Raw genomic sequence first — 20,419 nt, 5'->3', positions numbered from 1 at the left:
TGCCCACCTCGACCTCCCACTGAGGGAAGCTTTTAATCAGAGCACAAGATATATTCATTTTACAAAGATTATTTTGAAATTAGATGACTGAGTACATAAAAGGCCACTTTGGTGTCAGAGGCCAACAATTTTTCATATACGTTATCCTCTTATACTATTGGTCTGTCTCTTATCTTCACAGATACCCCAATAGGCTAACCCACCTCCACTATCTTGCTCTAAAATGTACTGATAATTAAGCTCACAAACATCCTAGAAAAAGTGTGCTGCATACCCTATTGCTGAGTATTACTGCAGTCACCTTCAAAGCACCCACCTTGGGAAATTATGCACTGATGCCAGTGTCTCATCTTCTCTTGAAAGCAATTATGAAATTCCTTTCCTGGAATGGCCATTAGAGATGTTATTATATTACCCTTGATGTCCTGAATGTCATTCAAATGTTTTCCATTCAATATTTCCTTTATCTTTCGGTAAAGAAAAAAGTTATTGGGGGCCAGATCAGGCGAGTAGGAAGGGTGTTCCAACAGTTATTTGTTTAATGGCTAAAAAACTTCCTCACAGACAGTTCCATGTGAGCTGGTGCATTGTCATCATGCAAGAGCCATGAAGGAGACCAGAGAAGGGGGGAGACCATATGGGAAGCTCCTGTAGCAGTCTAGGAACGATGGTGGTGGCTGGGATCTAGGGAATGACAGGAGAGAAATGGTTGGATTCTAGACATTCTTTGAAGGGGGGAGCCAAGAGGACTTATTGATGGACTGTGAGTGGATAAGAGAAAGAACAGCAGTCTAGTAGGACTGGGGTGTTTTTGCCTTGAGCAAGAATAAGAATGGAATGAACATTTATAGAGATAGTGAAGATTACTATCTTCTGATAGCTGAGGGCAGTAGAAGATACTGTTATCAAGACATCAATTTTGGATATATTAAGATTGAGATGCTTCTTAGGTATTACAATTGCCTGGCCCTAACTCATCTTCCCAGGTTAGTACCTAAATCTTCCAACCTACTATTCCTAAGGCTCACCAGAATGATCTTTTAAAATGCAGATTTAATGACAGCCATCTTCTACTTGAACTCTTTCATGGCTACTGACTAGGTAAAATAAACTGCCTTCCACTGTACAGAAAGTCCCTGGTCACCTGTTAACTCTTACTGCTTCTAGCCTCCAATTCCATTGCTGCATTCAAGCAACTTTAAATTATTTCTACATTGAGGTGAAAAACAAACAATCCTGCTTTTAGAGATACCTATCTCATACCTATCTCTCTTGTGATCTTCTCTCTCTGAGCACAACTCTCCTTGTCACCCTGCAGCTCATCACTCTCCTTCACCTCATCACTGTTCCTCAGGTTTACACCTTTGACTTAACACAGAAAGTGAATAATTTTATTTATTTATTTACTTATTATTGTTCCAGGTTAATTGACAGTACAAAGAATTAGGTTACAATGTTTGCATGTTAGGTAAAGTCCCTCTTATAATTGTGTCCTGCCCCTAACAAGTGTGCCATCCATCCTAACACTGTGCCCAGTCAGTGGGATCACCCTTATCTCCCCTCCTTCTTCCTTTCCCACTCCCCCGACCCTCACTTTGAATTGATTTGAGTTTTTCTCTTATGTGGGTGTGTAATAGATTGTCTACTGGCTTCATATTAGAATTGAGTACCTTGAATTCTTGCCTCTCCATTCTTATGATGCTTTACTAAGAAGAATGTGTTCCACCTCTATTCAGGTTAATACAAAAGATGTAAAGTGTCCTCTCCTTTAACGGCTGAATAGTATTCCATGGTATACATATACCACAGTTTGTTAATCCATTCCTGGGTTGGTGGGTATTTAGGCTGTTTCCACATTTTGGCAATTATAAACTGAGCTGTGATAAAAGGTCTAGTGCAAATGTCCTTATGATAAAAGGATTTTTTTTCTTCTGGGTAGATGCCTAGTAATGAGATTGCAGCATCAAATGGAAAGTCTAATTTGAGTTCTTTGAGGATTCTCCATACTTCCTTCCAAAAAGGCTGTATTGGCTTAAAATCCCACCAGCAGTGTAAAAAGTGTTCCCTTCTCTCCATATCCATGCCAGTATCTGCAGCTTTGAGACTTTGTGAGGTGGGTTATTCTCACTGGGGTTAGGTGATATCTCAGGGTAGTTTTGATTTGCATTTCTCTGATGATTAGGGATGATGAAAATTTAGAAAATGAATAATTTTTTCCATTAAGCTATAAACTCTGTGCTGCACCACAAGAGATCAGTACCAGTATCTATGTAAGAGCAAATGAACCCTAACACAAACTGATACAAGGAATCTGGAAGAGTACTTCGGGTCTTAATTTCTCTGCCAATCAGGATGCTTCCGATTCATGTCATTACCTCAACTGTACTTTGCACGTACCCAGAGAACGTACATTAAACAATGATTCAAATGATGCCCTGAAGGCAAAAATAAATAATAAATTCCAAAATCAAATACAAATGACATTTTATCTATTCACTGGTTGTACTATACCACAATTTTTTCATTAACATGTACCAAAAACTGAATTGTATTTATTTGTATATAATTATGTTTCCTTTTCTTTGGACAAGTTACAACAATGCATAATTTACCAGAGATTTCCAAAAACGTATCAGTGGTATGTTCCTGTAAGTGTTCAGTAAGTGATTATTAGTTCATTGATTGTGTTATTAAACTTGTTAAATATAAATTTTACTTTCTGAGTAAATCTTATAAGATGCCATCAGATTCATTCCACCGATAATTTCAAGATAAAATTCATAAAGCTCTAACTAGGAAAGCCAGATTATAATGCCTAAAAATGATTCTGGAGAAATGCAGATTTAATGACAACCACCATCTACTTGCACTCTTAGCCCATAAGCAGCACAATTAGTTTTGTTTAAAATTTATGCTCGCCCATAAAATATTAAGTCATCTGGCAATGATGAACAAACACATTCCTTAACCGCAACTACTTACTAAACTATAAACAATTGTGCTTTCACTTCTTGATTCCACATTTTTTGGCCTTTTCACTCAGTTTAAAATATCCACCTCCAGAAGCCACAATAATTCTAAGTATGAAAAAGAAATTTGAAACCCAACTCTTAAAAAAGAAATAAAAAAACTACACAAGACTGATCAGCCAATCAGAATGTTTGTCAAAATCCCTAGTGATGAGAGCAGCTGAAACTCAGCTGAGCTCCTCAGCCTCCTGGGGGTCAGAGTGTCACAGTGCTGCCTACCACCGGGCACATTACTATCACTCATTCTGCAGGGAAGCCTGTATTGTCCTGTAGAGGGTGCATGGGCACTGGAGGTTCCTGCTTTTAAAGAAATCCAAGTAAGGAAAAAGCATACAAAAACTCTAGAAAGCAACAGATCCTTAAGCAAAGTGAGATCCCCAGACAATAGTGGAGGAAGGGCATTGTGGGTAAAATATTTGTTGTCCCTCCTATAGCAGACCATATAGCTCATAGGAAGGAGAAGGGAAAGTTAAGCTTGAAATACTCTGTAATTATAAGAAACAGGGGTAACAGCTTGGTAATGTAACACCTTGGTGATAAGGGCATGGGGAAGGGATTCGGCTCTCCTTAACACCAGAGCTTGTGAGACGAGAACATCAGTGTTTGGCAGTCTCTACACCTGTGGTGCAAAAAGCCACAGGATCATATCTATAAATAGCTGCAGGAAAGGTTAGTCTAGGGGCATTGGGGCTTCATTCTTTCATGGATTCGCTCACTCTGACTCTTTCGCTCCTGCTTGCAGGGCGCCTGCCCCATTGTCTCTCTACAAAGACTGCTAAGATTTACTCTCCTATTAAGACTGTTTCTCTCCCTCAAAGACTGACTCCCCACCCCTACCCCCAGGCGAACAGCCCTGAGGCACCTAAGGGTAATTGTTCCTGTCCACCTCCAGACAACAGATAAGCTGGGTGGGAGACCTGGCCAGTCCTGGTTGGACCCCCACCCCTCCCCAATTCACATGTTGAAGTCCTAACCTCCACTGTGGTTGTATTTGGAGATGGGGCCTCTAAAGAAGTAATTAAGGCTAAATGAGGTCATTAAGGGTAGGGCCCTTAGGACCCAACAGGATCAGTGGCCTCAAAGAAAGATATACCAGAGGACTTGCTCTTTCCATGCACACACAGAGGAAAGGCCATGTGAGCACACAGTGAGAAGGTGGCTGCCTAAGATCTGGAAGAAGGCCCTCTCCAGGACCTGGCCATGCTACACCCTGATGCTTGCGGCCTCCAGTACCGTGAGAAATAAATGTCTGTGTGTTTTCCTATGGCAGTTCGAGCTGAGACAGGGGCAATGTGATGCTGACACCACCCAGCACACACACTGCCACTGCCAATCAGCCATCCTCCATGCTAAGCACCCAGAAAGCAAGTTCCTCTTTCCTGAAAAACTTCTTAATTTAAAACACCTTGTTTTATACAACTGTAGGTAATATTTTTGGCTAAGAAAATATCATTAAAATTGTGTCCATAAATTACATTAAAAATAACCTTTAAAAGTTCACGTGGCTAAACAGAGTATAGAAATAGATAATTAAATATGTCTATTTTTATAAACATGGCATCCACTGAGAAATATATAAATAAATATGTGACTTTCATCATCACACATAGATATATTTATATATGTGTCAGGAAAAATTTCAAGAACCCAATGCCCAATTAAATGGCATTTAAGTTACTAATTATGGGTATTCACTATAGCTCTCCAGAGTCCAGAGACTTGCAAACCCTCTCTGGGCAGTCAGGATGGACACCAGCAGTGCACATGGTTCTGCACACAACAGCGTCTCCATCATGAGCCAATATATCATGAACCAGTGTAGCAGAGAGAGCTAAAAGTAAAACTGACAGTACCCAGTGTCCCTACTGCCACTCTATCCTTGATACACCAACATCAACCCTTCCATCTTGTCCCCCTTCATGACTATGAGTAAAGAATATTCTAACGAACAACTTCTAATTTAAAGTCACCTAAGTTGGCTTAAAACAGGCAAAAACAGAACAAGATGGAGAATTAGGAAGACCATCAGGCCGAGCTCTCTGAGAGCAACTGAGAAAGGAGAGTTATGCAGGCAGTGTTTAGACAGGAGATTTTGCCTTCAGCTATGGCTTGGGGTGCTGGTTGCTGTACATGAACTGGAGCAGCGGGTGGAGATCTGACACACTAGGCAAGTCTTGCATGGGCCGCCGGCAGAAGGCCCAGGTGGCAGCTGCTGCAGGGAGCTGCGGAGATCAGGATACAAAGAGGCCTTTGCAGCTTTCAGTTCTAGGGGAGAAGTGTGTAGATTGCCTGGAAAAATGGGCAAACCCAAACAGTATATAGCAGCCAGATCTGAGGTCTGGCTGGAGCGGACTTGCCACTTGGTGGCGGTAGAGACAGCCCTTCTGGGGAGGTCCTAGCAGCAAGGGGTCGGCCATGTTGGCAAGGTCATGAGAAGGTTGTGAGGCTAGGTCCCCTATAGGAACAGCCATTTTAGTTCTGCCTGCTAGGATCAGTCCTCTAGTCATGATAGGCTCAGGGACTCCAGCCCTCCACGAGAACGATTGTCTGGGATGGATATATATATATAGTTTTTTATTTTGTTTATTTATTTTAATTTTTTTCTTCATCTTGTTAGTATTTTCTCCTTTTGGGGGGTGGCTGTTATTGTTCTTGTGTTTGTTACTGAGGTTGCTTATTATTGCTTATTTAGAGCTTTTTGATGTTTTGTGTTGATGTGTTCTGTTTCTTGCTTATTTGTATGGTTCTTTTCTTCACCGCTATTTTTACTTTCATCAAGAGCAAGAGCGCCTGTCTTTTTTGGTTACAGTATTTTAGCCTTATTTCTTCTCTCTCCGTATTTCACTCTAGTCCATTCCTCCTTGGACAGACACTCTTATACCTTTCTCATCTGATAATAATTACCTCTGCAGCTAAGATATCCCCTCCTTTTTCCTTGTCTTCCTCCTTTCATTCTTTACTCCACTTCCCCCTCTCTCCTCTATTAGATACAATGGTGTTTTCAATTTCCTTTATCCATTCTTATCTTATTCTTATCTTAGTATTATTTCTTTCTCTTTTTTTGTTGAGAGCTGGGGGTACACAGCTGTGGTCTGGCAGGTAGGCCAAGGGGGCTAAGAAACCTTTCCACCTCTGGCCCAAGGAAGACAGAATTGGCAAAAATATACTGCAGAATTTGTCTATTTTGTTTTCATTCTTACTTAATTTTTCCTTAGTGTTTTTTGTTTTTGCTCTGTCACTTCGCTTCCTAGTTTTAGCAGAGGAAGAGTTTGGCTCTGCTCAGGCTGGTAAGGAGTGCCTGATTTTAAGGAACCCTCCCAGTCCAGCCCCCTCAAAACCCTTGAGTTACAAGGGTGTGATCTCAGCACTGTCCTGATCAAAACCACTTCTTCCATTATTCTGAGCCTCTCTTCCTAACCTCCTTTTCTCCTATTCTCCAAGATTTTTCTTCCTTGTTCTTCTTCTGTTATTCCTCCTTCCCTTTTTTATCTTCTTTTATTCTTTCCTTCCTTTTTACTCTTTCTTTCTTTCCCCCCTGTTTCTCCCTGTCTGTTCATTACCTTTCTCTGCATTTTGGCCTCACACCAAGAGGTCTCTTCATCACATAAACTCTGAGACAACGTAATTTGAAGCAAAGGAGAAACTGAGAAGAAAAAAAGTACACAAAGAGGCGAAGAAGAAGAAAGCACATATGGGGAGGAACCAAAAGAAAAATTCAGGCACCAAGAAAAACCAAAATAGAGCAACTCCTCCAAGGGACCACAAGACAGCTTTTATAGAAGACGCATCCTATAAAGAAATAATGGAGCTGACAGAAAGGGAATTTAAAATATGGATGGCTAAGACAATAAAGGGAATAGATGAGAAAAAAGAAAGACAGAACCAAAAGTCAGATGAGAGATATGTAGAATACAGAACAGATAAGGATGAGCTTAAAGAAATGAAGGAGACAATCAGAGAATGTAAAGAAGCAGTAGAAAGTACCAAAAATACATTAGATCAAGGACAAGAAAGAACATCAGAGTTAGAGAATAAAGTCTTTTAAGTTAACACAGGTAGTTACAGAGTTAGAAAAGAAGAGAGAGAAAGCAGAGCAGGCACTTAGAGAACTATGAGACATCATGGAATGTTTAAACATACATTCAAATAGGAATCCCTGAAGGGGAAGAAGATTGCAACAAAGGTATCTCCAGGCCTACTGGAGATTATCATAAATGAAAACTTCCCAAGTTTTACTAAAGAGCCTGACACACTCCTTTCAGATGGATTTTGAACCCTGGGTCATCTCAAATCTAACAGAGCCTCATCAAGACACATTGTAATGAACCTGTCCAAAGTCAAGATGAAGGAGAAAATTCTTCAAGCAGCTAGGAATAAGTGCCAATTGACCTACAAGGGCAGAGCCATTACGATGACAGCAGACTTTTCAACTGAAACTTTCCAAGCCAGAAAAGCATGGTTATTCAATTTCAACATCCTTAAACAAAATAATTTTCAGCCCAGAATCCTGTATCCTGCTAAACTAAGCTTCAAAATTGATGGAGAAATCAACTCTTTAGCAGATATACAAGCACTGAGAAAATATGTCACAGTAAGACCAGCTCTACAGGAAATACTTAGACCTACTCTCAATAATGAACACCACAGAGGAACACCACCAAAGAAAACACCTAGAAGCCAAAGGCTACAGCTTAGTTTGCACAATGACACAAAGAATAAACTATACAACAAACTATCTCATAATTAGGTGAATATAATTACACCACATTTATTGATACTCTAAATAAATGTCAATGGACTGAATTCCCCACTGAAGAGGCACAGGCTGGTTGACTGGATAAAAAAACACAAGCCATCCATATGCTGTCTCCAGGAGACATAGCAAGCCTTGAAGGACAAATCAGGACTCAGGGTTAGGGAATGGAAAACAGTGTTTGAAGCAAATGGAAGTCAGAAAAAAGGAGGGGTTAAAATCTTATTCTCAGATACAAGCAGATTCAAAGCAACTTCAGTTAAGAAAGACAAAGACATTTCATACTGGTCAAAGGAACAATACAACTAGAAAACATCTTAATTTTAAACATTTATGCACCCAACTTAAATGCTCCCAGATATATGAAACAGACCTTGAGGGGTCAGAGCAATATGATACCCCATAACATCTTAACAGCTGGCAACTTCAACACCCCTCTGACAGAACTGAACATATCCTCCAAACAGAAACTAAACAAGGATACAAAGGACTTAAACATGACCCTAGAACAAATGGGATTAATATGATATATACAGAACACTCCATCCCAAAGCAAAACAATATACTTTTTTCTCATCAGCTCATGGCACATACTCCAAAATAGAGCACATCCTAGGATACAAAACAAACTCAGCAAACATAAAGAAATAGAAATTATACCAGGTCTCTTCTCAGACCATAAGGCTATAAAGGTTAAGCTCAACTATAATACAAATGTTCATCCCCACACAAAGTTTTAGAAACTTAAAAACGTAATGCTGAATGATAGCTGGATTCTGGAAGAGATGAAAGAGGAATTTGCTAATTTCCTCAAACATAACAACAATGAAGATACAAGTTATCAAAACCTCTGGGATACAGCAAAAGCAGTTCTGAGAGGAAAATTTATTGTGCTAGATGCCTACCATTGAAAAACAGAAAGTGAGTATATCAGCACACTCACAAACCACTTTATGGAATTGGAAAAAGAAGATCAATCCAACCCTAAACCAAACAGAAGAGAAAAAATAGCCAAAATTAAATCAGAGATTAAAGAAGTTGAAAATAAAAAAAAAATTCAGAAAATTAATGAAACAAAAAGTTAATTTTTTTAAAAAGTAAATAAAATAAACCTTTGGCCAGACTAACTAGAAACAGAAAAGTAAAATCTCTAGTAACCTCAATCAGAAATGATAAAGGGGAAATAACAATAGATGCCTAGAGATACAAGAGATCATCTCTGAATACTACCAGAAACTCTATGCCCAGAAATTTGACAATGTGAAATAGTTGGATTCAATACTTGGAATCACACCCTCTTCCTAGACTTAATCAAGACGAAATAAATCTTCTGAACAGACCCATCTCAAGCACTGAGATCAAAGAAACAATAAAAAAATCTCCCAACAAAAAACTGCCCTGGTCCGAAAGGCTTCAAACCAGAATTCTATTAAACCTTCAAAGACAAGCTTATACCCCATACTGCAGAAATTATTCCAAAACAGTGAGAAGGAAGGAATCTTCCCCAACACATTCTACAAAGCAAATGTCATCCTGATACCAAAACCAGGAAAAGATGCAACTAAAATGGAGAACTACAGACCAATTTCATTAATGAATATAGATGTAAAAATTCTCAATAAAATCCTAGCTAACAGAGTACAGCTACACATTAAAACAATCATTCATCATGATCAAGTAGGTTTCATCCCAGGGATGCAAGGCTGGTTTAACATACACAAATCCATAAACATAATTCACCATATCAACAGAAGCAAAAACAAAGACCATATGATCCTCTCAATAGATGTAGAAAAAGCATTAGATAAAATTTAACATCCTTTTCTAATTAGAACTCTGAAGAATAATGGCACTGGCGGCACATTTCTCAAACTGATTGAAGCTATCTATGACAAACCCACAGCTAAAATCATACTTAATGGAGTAAAGCTGAAAGCTTTTCCACTCAGAACTCGAACAAGACAAGGTTGTCCTCTATCACCACTACTATTCAACATAGTGCTGGAAGTTCTAGCCAATACAGTCACAGAAGAGAAGGAAATAAAGGGGCAGAGGAAGTGAAACTCTCCCTCTTTGTAGCATGCTTATAGAGTTATTATTTACTTACACTTTGGGTGATTATAATACTATCGGATACTGGAAGTACAATCATAAAGAAAGCATTAAGAGGGAAAAGTATGTGTTCTAGGTTGAATAACTAAGCTCACACCATGAAAGGCATGGTTCCAACCAGGAAGGAGATACTCAGTGCTGGTGAATGTGTGGGAAATGAGAACAAGGCTGCTGGGCAGCAATATGAAGAATGGCCCATCAAAGAGCTTACAATGATGAACGTTCATCCCAAGAACACTGGATAGTCAATGGACATCTTTTAAAACAGGACAGTAACAGTATCAGATTTGACTCTTAGGACAATGACCCTGACACTGAAAATGAAGGAAGGTCGGCAGAGACAGACACAACAATGCGGCATGAAGGAGCCGGGGCCTGTGCAGAGGTAGCAGCAGGTAGACAGACAGGATCTGCTAGCGAGATAGCTGAGGAAGAATCATCAGAATCTGGGGACCAGATGGAAAGAAAACATGTAAACAAAAACTTGATCAAAGCCAGCTTAGTTAAGAGGCCAGAGAAGGCAAGGGTGGAGGCATGCTGGGTCTTAGGTGCCTGAAGGACACTCGGGGGCGGATGGGCCTGGGGAGGGCCTACAGCCAGGGTAGGCACCCATGAGGTCACCCAGTACCTAGGAGGGGCATGTAGAGGTAGTAAAATGGCCCAAGGCAGAAGCCTGAGGATCTGTGATGAAGCAGCACGCAAAGGAGGAGTGAGCAGAGCAGAGAATAGTGAGCACTGAAGGTCCAGGAGGAAGAATGCTATCCCTGATGGAAGGGAGGCAGAGGCTGGCTATGCAGCAGCTGGGAAAGGTGACCATTTCTGCACACTGGCAGTAAAGAAGCCATGTCATTCTGGGATGGAAGGAGAGTGAATGAAGGCCACATGTTAACTCTTTCCAATTACTTTCACGTTAAAAAAGGGCAATACCCAATTTTTTCTAACTTTACGTGGAATTTTACTAACCCAAGTACTTGTTTATTCCATTTGCCAGCTGAAAAGTTTCCTTTATTGTAACAGAAAAATAAATTTGCCACTGCATTTGCTCAGAAAAGTAAGAAGTACTGGATGATAAGTAGCAATGCATCCCCATATCACCTTTTCTGCAAGATTTGCACTGCACAGGCTGACCAGAGCAGGGCCACCTAGCCTGGCTGCTGACTAACTCCCCTGCAGCAAACTCCCCTAAAAGATAAGGACAGGTGGAGGGAGGGTAATTGGTGGGACCACACCTACAGTGCATCTTACAAGGGTACATGTGAAACTTACTAAATGTAGAATATAAATGTCTTAACACAATAACTAAGAAAATGCCAGGAAGGCTATGTTAACCAGTGTGATGAAAATATGTCACATAGTATATAAAACCAGTGTATGGTGCCCCATGATTGTATTAATGTACACAGCTATGATTTAATAATAAATAAATTAAAAAAAAGATAAAGTCAGCTCATTGGATGGAGCTGGAACATATTCTTCTTAGCAAAAAAAAAAAAAAAAAGATAAGGACAAATCAAGTGTGGGCATGTACATTTCAACAGCCTTCTCCAGGCAACAGAATCCCAAGTAGAAAACCTGTAACCTTTGTGAAAATAAAAATGAGCTGAAAAAATTTAGAAAACTAGATTGGTAGAAAGGTTAAGATGACATATACTAAATTTCTCAGCATGGACAAATGCCAATGTGATTTTGAATTAAGCTGGAGGGTAAAAATGACCATTTGTTGAGTAAGGCAAAGAAAATGTTTCCTTGCCAATATCAATACTTTTCTTAGGGACAAGAACAGAGTTTCAACATATAAATAATTTTTACCATTAACAACATCCCAATTTAACCCTTAAGTCAGTGATTTTCAACCAGTGTGCCATGAGAGGATCTTAGGTGTGCTGCAAAAATTTTTTAAAAAATCATTAATTGTATTATTTTTGAAAGAAGTTCAAAGCACAGTAGGTATATTCTTTTTTTTGAACAACATAATTTAAGTTGTTGTTAAGTCCACAAGGACCTGTGCACCAGAATGTTTAGTGCAGCTAAATTCACAATTGCCAAGACATGGAAGCAACCCAAGTGCCCATCATCCCATGAATGGATTAACAAACTTTGGTATGTGTACACCATGGGGTACTATTCAGCCATAAGAAAAGACGGAGACTTTACATCTTTTGTGCTTACCTGGATGGAGCTGAAACACATTCTCCTTAGTAAAGTACCTCAAGAAATGGGGGGGGAGGGGGGAAACGGGGCGGGGGGAAGTGCCCAATGTACTCAATACTAATATGAAACCAGTATATAAACAAAAGAAAAACACAAGTATAATCTATTGAGGGGAAAGGAGGAAGGGCGATTGGTGGGATCTCACCTAATGTGCACAAGGTGAGGGTGTTCAGCATATCCCTTGGGTGAAGAGCTCAACTACAACTTGAACTTTACCTTAGAAATGAAAACAGTATAACCTAAACTTCTGCACCCTCATGTTAATCTGAAATTTTTTTAAAAAGTGGGGAGGAATCCACAAGGAATCCAAAAGTATTATTTAATTTTATGGTATCACCAAATCTCACTTCATAGATTTTCATGTATAAAAATTCATAAGAAATGATTTATTTCTAGAGATTAAGATATAAATGGAAGAGGTAGAAGCACCAGAGGTCTGCTGAATTTGGTATTAAGTATCCCTTCCTCGGTCTCTTAGGTCCCATTGTTATCATTCTTATTTTTACTTTTTATAAATGGGATCTTGCTATGTTGCCCAGATTGGTCTTGAAATGCTAGCCTCAAGTAACCCTCTTGCCTCAGTTTCCCAAAAAGCTGGGATTGAGGCATGAGTCATTATACCTGGCCTCCCATCATTATTTTTAATACAATTATGAAATGACATCATGAAAGCCAAATATGAACTCTTTATTCTTATTAATTCACACTTAAAATGATCACTAAAATTTATAATATGTTGAGGGATGAAATCACAGCTGTAACAGTGGGTACCTAATATCATATAGTCTATTTCCTGCCTTGAATCAGCCCAGAATGCTCATGCCAATTCTCTGGCCCATGACTACAAAGAACCACATTAAATATCACTGCTGCACTGAAATGTGGGTAAGAGTATTTTCAAAAAAAGAAAGCTTGAACACTGTTATTGGCTTTCTGTTTTTATCAGCCAGAGGGAAGTTGGAGATAACCCCGAGTCAGTTCCCTTGACCCTGGAGGAAAGGGGAAGAAAGAAAAGGAACTGAAGCAAACCTCTCTGGCCAGATCAGAACTGACTCACAGTGAGCAGGTCATAGCAGCATCCCTTCAACTGAAAGAAAGGGTGGGAGATAAAACTGCAAACAAGTTTAAGACAAAATTTTAAATGACTTTTTAAAGACTTTGAACTACAAAAGTAACAATCCTTCTTTAATCTTGTCATTCTCATTTCTTAAATCTAAACAAATTGTTTTTTAATATTTGCCATATTATATAAAAAATCCCACAGAAACTAAAAATTGTAAAGGAATAAAATGTTGTCTAAAATTGGCCAAATTAAATAAACAGCTCACCACACACCTGTCTTTCCTAGGTTTAAATATACACTATTAAGAGACATAGATTAAATCATACGTATTTCCTAACAATTGATTTTCAATTTTTTTTTTTTTTAGGCAGAGTCTCACTTTGGGTAGAGTGCTGTGGTGTCACAGCTCACAGCAACCTCAAACTCTTGGCTCAAGTGATTCTCTTGCCTCAGCCTCTGGAGTAACTGGGACTACAGGGATCTGCCACAACGCCCAGCTATTTTTAGAGACAGGATCTCGCTCTGGCTCAGGCTGCTCTCGAACCTGCGAGCTCAGGCAATCCACCCACCTCGGCCTCCCAAGTACTGGGATTACAGGCGTGAGCCCCCATGCCCAGTTTGTTTTTCAATTAAATAAAGGTAATCTTATCTTACTAACTGATTTGCTTTGGTAGAAACAATCAGTCTACCATGTTCTACCAAGTCAGTGTTCAATTACAAGAAAATACTACACTGAGGAAATTAAATTTTTTAGATACACACAATCTATGCAGAATTCTGTGTTCTTCCTGCTCACACTAACTACGCTGCTGTTTCCCTATAGAAACTGCTGACCCTGACATTTCTTTTTCCTCTCCCAGACTAGGACTCCACCTCCAGGGCTCTCCAGGAAGCAGCAGGAGACCAGATAGGTAGGGGGCCAAATTTCTGGCTGCATGTTCCCAACAAAGTTTAGAGGACCCCACTCCACAGCTGCACTGTTAGGGTGCCACAGGAACTGCCCTTGAGATCAACTTGAGGAACAGGTGGCAGATGGTCTCAGGCAAGGGTACCCCCCAGGGCCTCCCTATTTCCTTAACAGGAGCACAGAAACACTGGTCTAAGGTTCACATGGCAAACAGGGAGGGCAATCTGCCACTCCCTGACAAAATCCTAAGATTTTATGATACGCTCAGATGCACAATTATACACTCTTTGCAACCTTCAAACTTATGTCCTACATTCCTCAAATTAGTAATGTCTCAAGAATGTGATACAGACCTACATTTTAAAAGACTTTTTTTGAAAAGCCACATTTATAATACTTTTTCTCATTGTGCTGATTCCTTACTCTCTTGTCCTTAATTTTAACCCTAATTTACTTCAGCCCAGTGTTCTCAACTTTCCTAACGCCACGACCCTTTAATACAGTTCCTCATGTTGTGGTGACCCCCCAAGAAAATTATTTTTGTTGCTACTTCATAACTGTAATTTTGCTACTGTTATGAATCATAATGTAAATATCTGATATGAAAGATGTATTTTCTTTGTTACAAAGGGGTTGCAACTGCTACTTCAGCCCAAACAGATCAACTAATGAAGGTCTGTATAGACTAATGAAAAAGAACACGAACTTAAAGAGAGTTCAAATCTGAGCTGACTCACTGACAGCACATAATCAACTTACACTTTCTTCATATAGAAAATAAAGACAGTAAAATTTTATTTTAGAGGATTATTTTGCTTTCTAAATGATTTAAATGTAGCAAGACCACAGCACTGCACCTGCAGACAGTAAACCTCCAAATGTAATACCCATATCAGGATGAAAACAATATCAAAATAATATCAAACAATATCAGAAAGAAGAAAGATGCTTTCTCCCCCCAAAGATTTCTTAGGAATTTATGGCCCAATCCAAAGGTTGCCCATGTTTTGCTGCTATCCTAAAGATATTTACAATTTGTCACAACTAAGATGTCAACAAAATTCAGGATACACTACTAAACACACAAAGTCCAATTTGAACTATTTGGCTATTCCTCAATGGTAATATCAAGAGGAAACTGGTAGAACAGCAAAAATAATTATTTGCATATGGCAGAAAAGTGGCAGTGTTGTAATAGAAGCCTGGTTCTGGCCTCTTCTTTTCCTTGCACTGGCTGAATAAGCAAGTCATTTACTTCTTCGAAGCCATCACTCTCAATTCCCCCCAAAAGAAGGCTAAGGAGTTCAAGATTAAGGCTCTAGCAGATTCAATGTCTAGAATATTTCTAGGAGCCCTTAACTAAAGAATTAGCATTCTGCCCTCTCTTAAGGGAAAAGGAAACAGGGTGCTGCAACACCAGAACAGGACATATGTGGCACCTCCACTGTTCTGGCCTTTGAAGCTTGCAGAACAGTGTCCAGGGAAAAGCTGTGCCTCTCAGCCACCTGTCTGCTATGTGCCACTTGCCCCCATCCTCCCCACCCCTCTTATTCATCCATTGCTCACCACCCACTCCACCCCCTCAATACAAAGCTACTATCTGTGGCTGTGAATTCAAAGTGGCTTCTCTGAAACGTAATAATGCAAAAACTTATTTCCAGTCAAAAGAAATTCAAATTTGCAATTCTCTTGTAAAATTACCTCAAAATAAAGGTGGCAAAAGCAGAACAGGAAGGAAAAGCAAGTTTGAGAATTTAAGAAGCAAGGTCATATTTTCCTGGTTCAAACAGAATAAAAGAAGTTTATAACACACAGAACCCTAAACAAAATTCAGAATGGTGAGAGACACAAAGACTAAACAGAGAGGTGGAGGTGGGTAGATTGAGGGTGTTGACCAAAAAGTCCAAAATCTGTAAATTCAGAAAGGAGGCTCTGTTCCTAAAAGAGGGCACCACAATCTCCAGGTGGGAAGTGGCATCCCCTGTGGCAAACAAGAAATGAGTGCTGTGAGGGAATGGTAAAGGAACAGGAATTTATGTTGAGCAGGGTGGCTGAATATGCACATTGAACACGCTATAGAGGAGTCATGAATATTTATTAAAGGAGAAACAAGGTCATGCACAGTTGAGCTTCTTGCTGACTTCATGGGTCCCATGATCAGAAAATGGTGGTATTAGCATGACACAAGGGAAGAGTTTTCAGACTTCTGACATCAAAAGGTAAAGCAGAGAACATGAAAATCCTCTTTATGAAGCCACCTTAGATTGGTCAGAGCTACTCTGGGGTTGTTGGTCTCCTTAGGAAAGAATACTGGTTAGCTGTGTTGAAACCACAAAAAGGGAGGAGTTGATCAGAAGGTTGGTAGAAATCAGTGGTGGGGCAAATTTTTCCAAAGGGCTGCTTTCTGTTTAGGTCTTATGGAAGAAAGCCTGATGAAGGTTAGCAAGACAGGGGGATAACTAGGCTTGCCTGATATCTCCTGCTGTCACTGCTGGGAACTCAGTGTTAAGATTTCTCTGGGGCCCTCTATAGGCCAAGAAAGGGTCTGTTGAGTTGGTTGGGGAGCTTAGGCTTTTATTTTTATTCCTCAAAAGAAAGTGATCACTCCTATTCTATGTAATTCACACTTGAAAGAATATGTACATGAAAATATTTTTAAATAGAAGAACAAGAAGAATCACTAAAAGACTAAAATGAGGTAAAGCATCACAAAATGGTTCTTACTGACTTTCATTCAATTAAGTCTGCAATGACAACGATCACAAGTTAAGCAATGACTAGTAGAGTTACCAACTGTGCTCTATCTTGGCCAGAGTGATTGGGATTATTTCAAGGAGGGAATCCTGTCTCAGCTAGACCAATGAAAGTTATTTCGGATGGGACAGATGGCTCATGCTTATAATCCTAGCACTCTGGGAGGAAAGGCAGGTAGATTGTCTGAGCTCAGGAGTCCTACCAGCCTGAGCAAGAGCCAGACCCCATCTCTACTAAAAATAGAAGAACTAGCCGGGTGTTGTGGTGGGCGTCTATAGTGCAAGCTACTGGGGAGGCGGAGACAAGAGAATCACTTGAGCCCAAGAGTTTGAGGTTCTTGTGAGCTATGACACCATGGCACCCTACACAGAGAAATAGAATAAGACTCTCTAAAAAAACAAAAAGAAAAAAAAGAAAGAAAGAGATAAGAACTGAAAAGTATTCTAAAGAAATGTATAACAGATGAGAACATAATAGTTTCTTAGAAGTTACTGGGAGTGCAGGAGATCAACTCTACTAATAATGTTTCTACAACTTAGTGAGTTTTAAGATAAGCTTACATGTGTGAAATAAACCTATTACCTGGATCAATACCTGAAGCACACCCTCTCTGTGCCGTAAACCTATTACCTCTAAAAGTTTCATTCTGTTTTCTTATTTATCATTATTATTGTTTGAACAGTTAACATAAGATCTATCCTCCTAGCAAAATTTTAGCTGTTTCTCATGGGGAACTGACTCTAGTAATAATGTTTCTCAAACTCTAGCACGTGCAAAAAAATCACCTAGGAGCCTACTAAAATGCATGTTCCAAGGACCTCCCCAGAGAAAGTATTAATAGTAGGTTTGAAATAAGTGACCACACCCACCCAGATGGAGAGCTGACATAGGAACAGCTTTCTGTATATCAAAATTAAATAAGAATATTAGGGGACAGAAGTCTAAAAAAAAGCATTAGGGGAAAATAAATTTTTATAAATTCATGAAAATTATAAGGATCAACTTCATATAATTTAATGTAAAAATACATTCTTGTTGTTTTTTACCAAACACACTTTTAGACCGAAAAAAAAAAAAATACTTTTAACTGGAGTACTTTTTACATACTGTCTTGGATGCCTGGGTAAGCCTTACCTGAAAGTGTCTTTTGGTAAGAAACACACTGATGTCTCCACAAAGAGATGGCAGATCTCTCTCGATTCTGCAGTCCATTTAGTCTTTCTGCTAGCCCGCCTCTGTTTAATGAATGATGATACGTTAAAATTTAGAAATCTATACAATAATTGGAACATTCTTTTATATCCCTCAACAAGAAAAGAATAAATAAAACATGCAAAATCTTCAAGTATTTTTGTTACCATATTCTCTTTCTAGAGGTTATATCCTCCTAAGTCAGTTTTTAAGTTTTCTGGAAATTTAATTTCATGTTTCTTAAGACTATGCATTAATATTACTTCCTAAGAATATCATATTTTTAGATGTGACAGTTAAATATCAGTTTAACTCCTTTTCTGTCCTTTCTTAGTTCACTTGTTCATTCCATAAATATTCACTGCTCACTACCTGCCATATGGTGGCACCTATCACTTTTTTAGGTACCCAAGGACACAAAGATACCTATGAGCTACCCTACGGCAGGTAGGAAGGTTCACAGTGGGCTCAACAGATGGGGAGTGGGACAGATAAATGTAAAGTGGGTTCCAGTCGAGAACAATGTCGCCAAAGTGTTAATAGGTAGAATACTCAGAGAAGAGCATTTAGTATGGACTCCTTATTTCGACTCTAGAGATATTTCAGTATCAATTACAAACACAGAGCAAATAAACCAACATTAAATAAAAAAGAAAACTTCAAGGTACATATGTGGCAGGAAGACAAATTTACAGCAATAGACATATAGGTACTTTATAATAACTCTTTTTTTTTTTTTATTGTTGGGAGATTCATTGAGGGTACAATAAGCCAGGTTACACTGATTGCAATTGTTAGGTAAAGTCCCTCTTGCAATCATGTCTTGCCCTCATAAAGTGTGACACACACCAAGGCCCCACACCCCTCCCTCCTTCCCTCTTTCTGTTTCCCCCCATAACCATAATTGTCCTCATATCAAAATTGAGTACATAGGATTCATGCTTCTCCATTCTTGTGATGCTTTATTAAGAATAATGTCTTCCATGTCTATCCAGGTTAATACGAAGGATGTAAAGTCTCCATTTTTTTAATGGCTGAATAGTATATTCCATGGTATACATATACCACAGCTTGTTAATCCATTCCTGGGTTGGTGGGCATTTAGGCTGTTTCCACATTTTGGCGATTGTACATTGAGCTACAATAAACAGTCTAGTACAAGTGTCCTTATGATAAAAGGATTTTTTTCCTTCTGGGTAGATGCCCAGTAATGGGATTGCAGGATCAAATGGGAGGTCTAGCTTGAGTGCTTTGAGGTTTCTCCATACTTCCTTCCAGAAAGGTTGTACTAGTTTGCAGTCCCACCAGCAGTGTAAAAGTGTTCCCTTCTCTCCACATCCACGCCAGCATCGACAGTTTTGAGATTTTGTGATGTGGGCCATTCTCACTGGGGTTAGATGATCTCTCAGAGTTGTTTTGATTTGCATTTCTCTAATATATAGAGATGATGAACATTTTTTCATGTGTTTGTTAGCATTCGTCTGTCATCTTTAGAGAAAGTTCTATTCATGTCTCTTGCCCATTGATATATGGGATTGTTGGCTTTTCTCGTGTGGATTAATTTGAGTTCTCTATAGACCCTAGTTATCAAGCTTTTGTCTGATTCAAAATATGCAAATATCCTTTCCCATTGTGTAGGTTGTCTCTTTGCTTTGGTTATTGTCTCCTTAGCTGTACAGAAGCTTTTCAGTTTAATGAAGTCCCATTTGTTTATTTTTGTTGTTGTTACAATTGCCATGGCAGTCTTCTTCATGAAGTCTTTCCCCAGGCCAATATCTTCCAGTGTTTTTCCTATGCTTTCTTGGAGGATTTTTATTGTTTCATGCCTTAAATTTAAGTCCTTTATCCATCTTGAATCAATTTTTGTGAGTGGGGAAAGGTGTGGGTCCAGTTTCAGTCTTTTACATGTAGACATCCAGTTCTCCCAACACCATTTATTGAATAGGGAGTCTTTCCCCCAAGGTATGTTCTTGTTTGGTTTATCAAAGCTTAGGTGGTTGTAAAATGTTAGTTTCATTTCTTGGTTTTCAATTCGACTCCAAGTGTCTATGTCTCTGTTTTTGTGCCAGTACCATGCTGTCTTGACCACTATGGCTTTGTAGTACAGACTAAAATCTGGTATGCTGATGCCCCCAGCTTTATTTTTGCTACAGAGAACTGCCTTAGCTATATGGGTTTTTTTCCGGTTCCATACAAAAGGCAGAATCATTTTTTCCAAATCTTGAAAGTACGATGTTGGTATTTTGATAGGAATGGCATTGAATAGATAGATTGCTTTGGGAAGTATAGACATTTTAACAATGTTGATTCTTCCCATCCATGAGCATGGTATGTTCTTCCATTTGTTAATATCCTCTGCTATTTCCTTTCTGAGGATTTCATAGTTTTCTTTATAGAGG

General features: G+C 39.1%; 1 protein-coding gene across 1 annotated transcript in view; it reads right to left on the bottom strand.

Annotated features, from left to right (window-relative positions):
• Positions 1-20,419, bottom strand: part of LOC128563185 (DNA repair-scaffolding protein-like) — a 398,757-nt gene that overhangs the window by 255,216 nt on the left and 123,122 nt on the right. The window contains 2 exon segments of the mRNA XM_053558362.1: positions 317-382; positions 17,964-18,064. Of these exon segments, the coding sequence (XP_053414337.1) occupies positions 317-382; positions 17,964-18,064 (167 nt within the window).

This window comes from Nycticebus coucang, chromosome 13 (assembly GCF_027406575.1).
Source record: "Nycticebus coucang isolate mNycCou1 chromosome 13, mNycCou1.pri, whole genome shotgun sequence".
Taxonomy (NCBI): Eukaryota; Metazoa; Chordata; class Mammalia; order Primates; family Lorisidae; genus Nycticebus; species Nycticebus coucang.
This window is presented reverse-complemented; position numbering and strand designations above follow the sequence as displayed.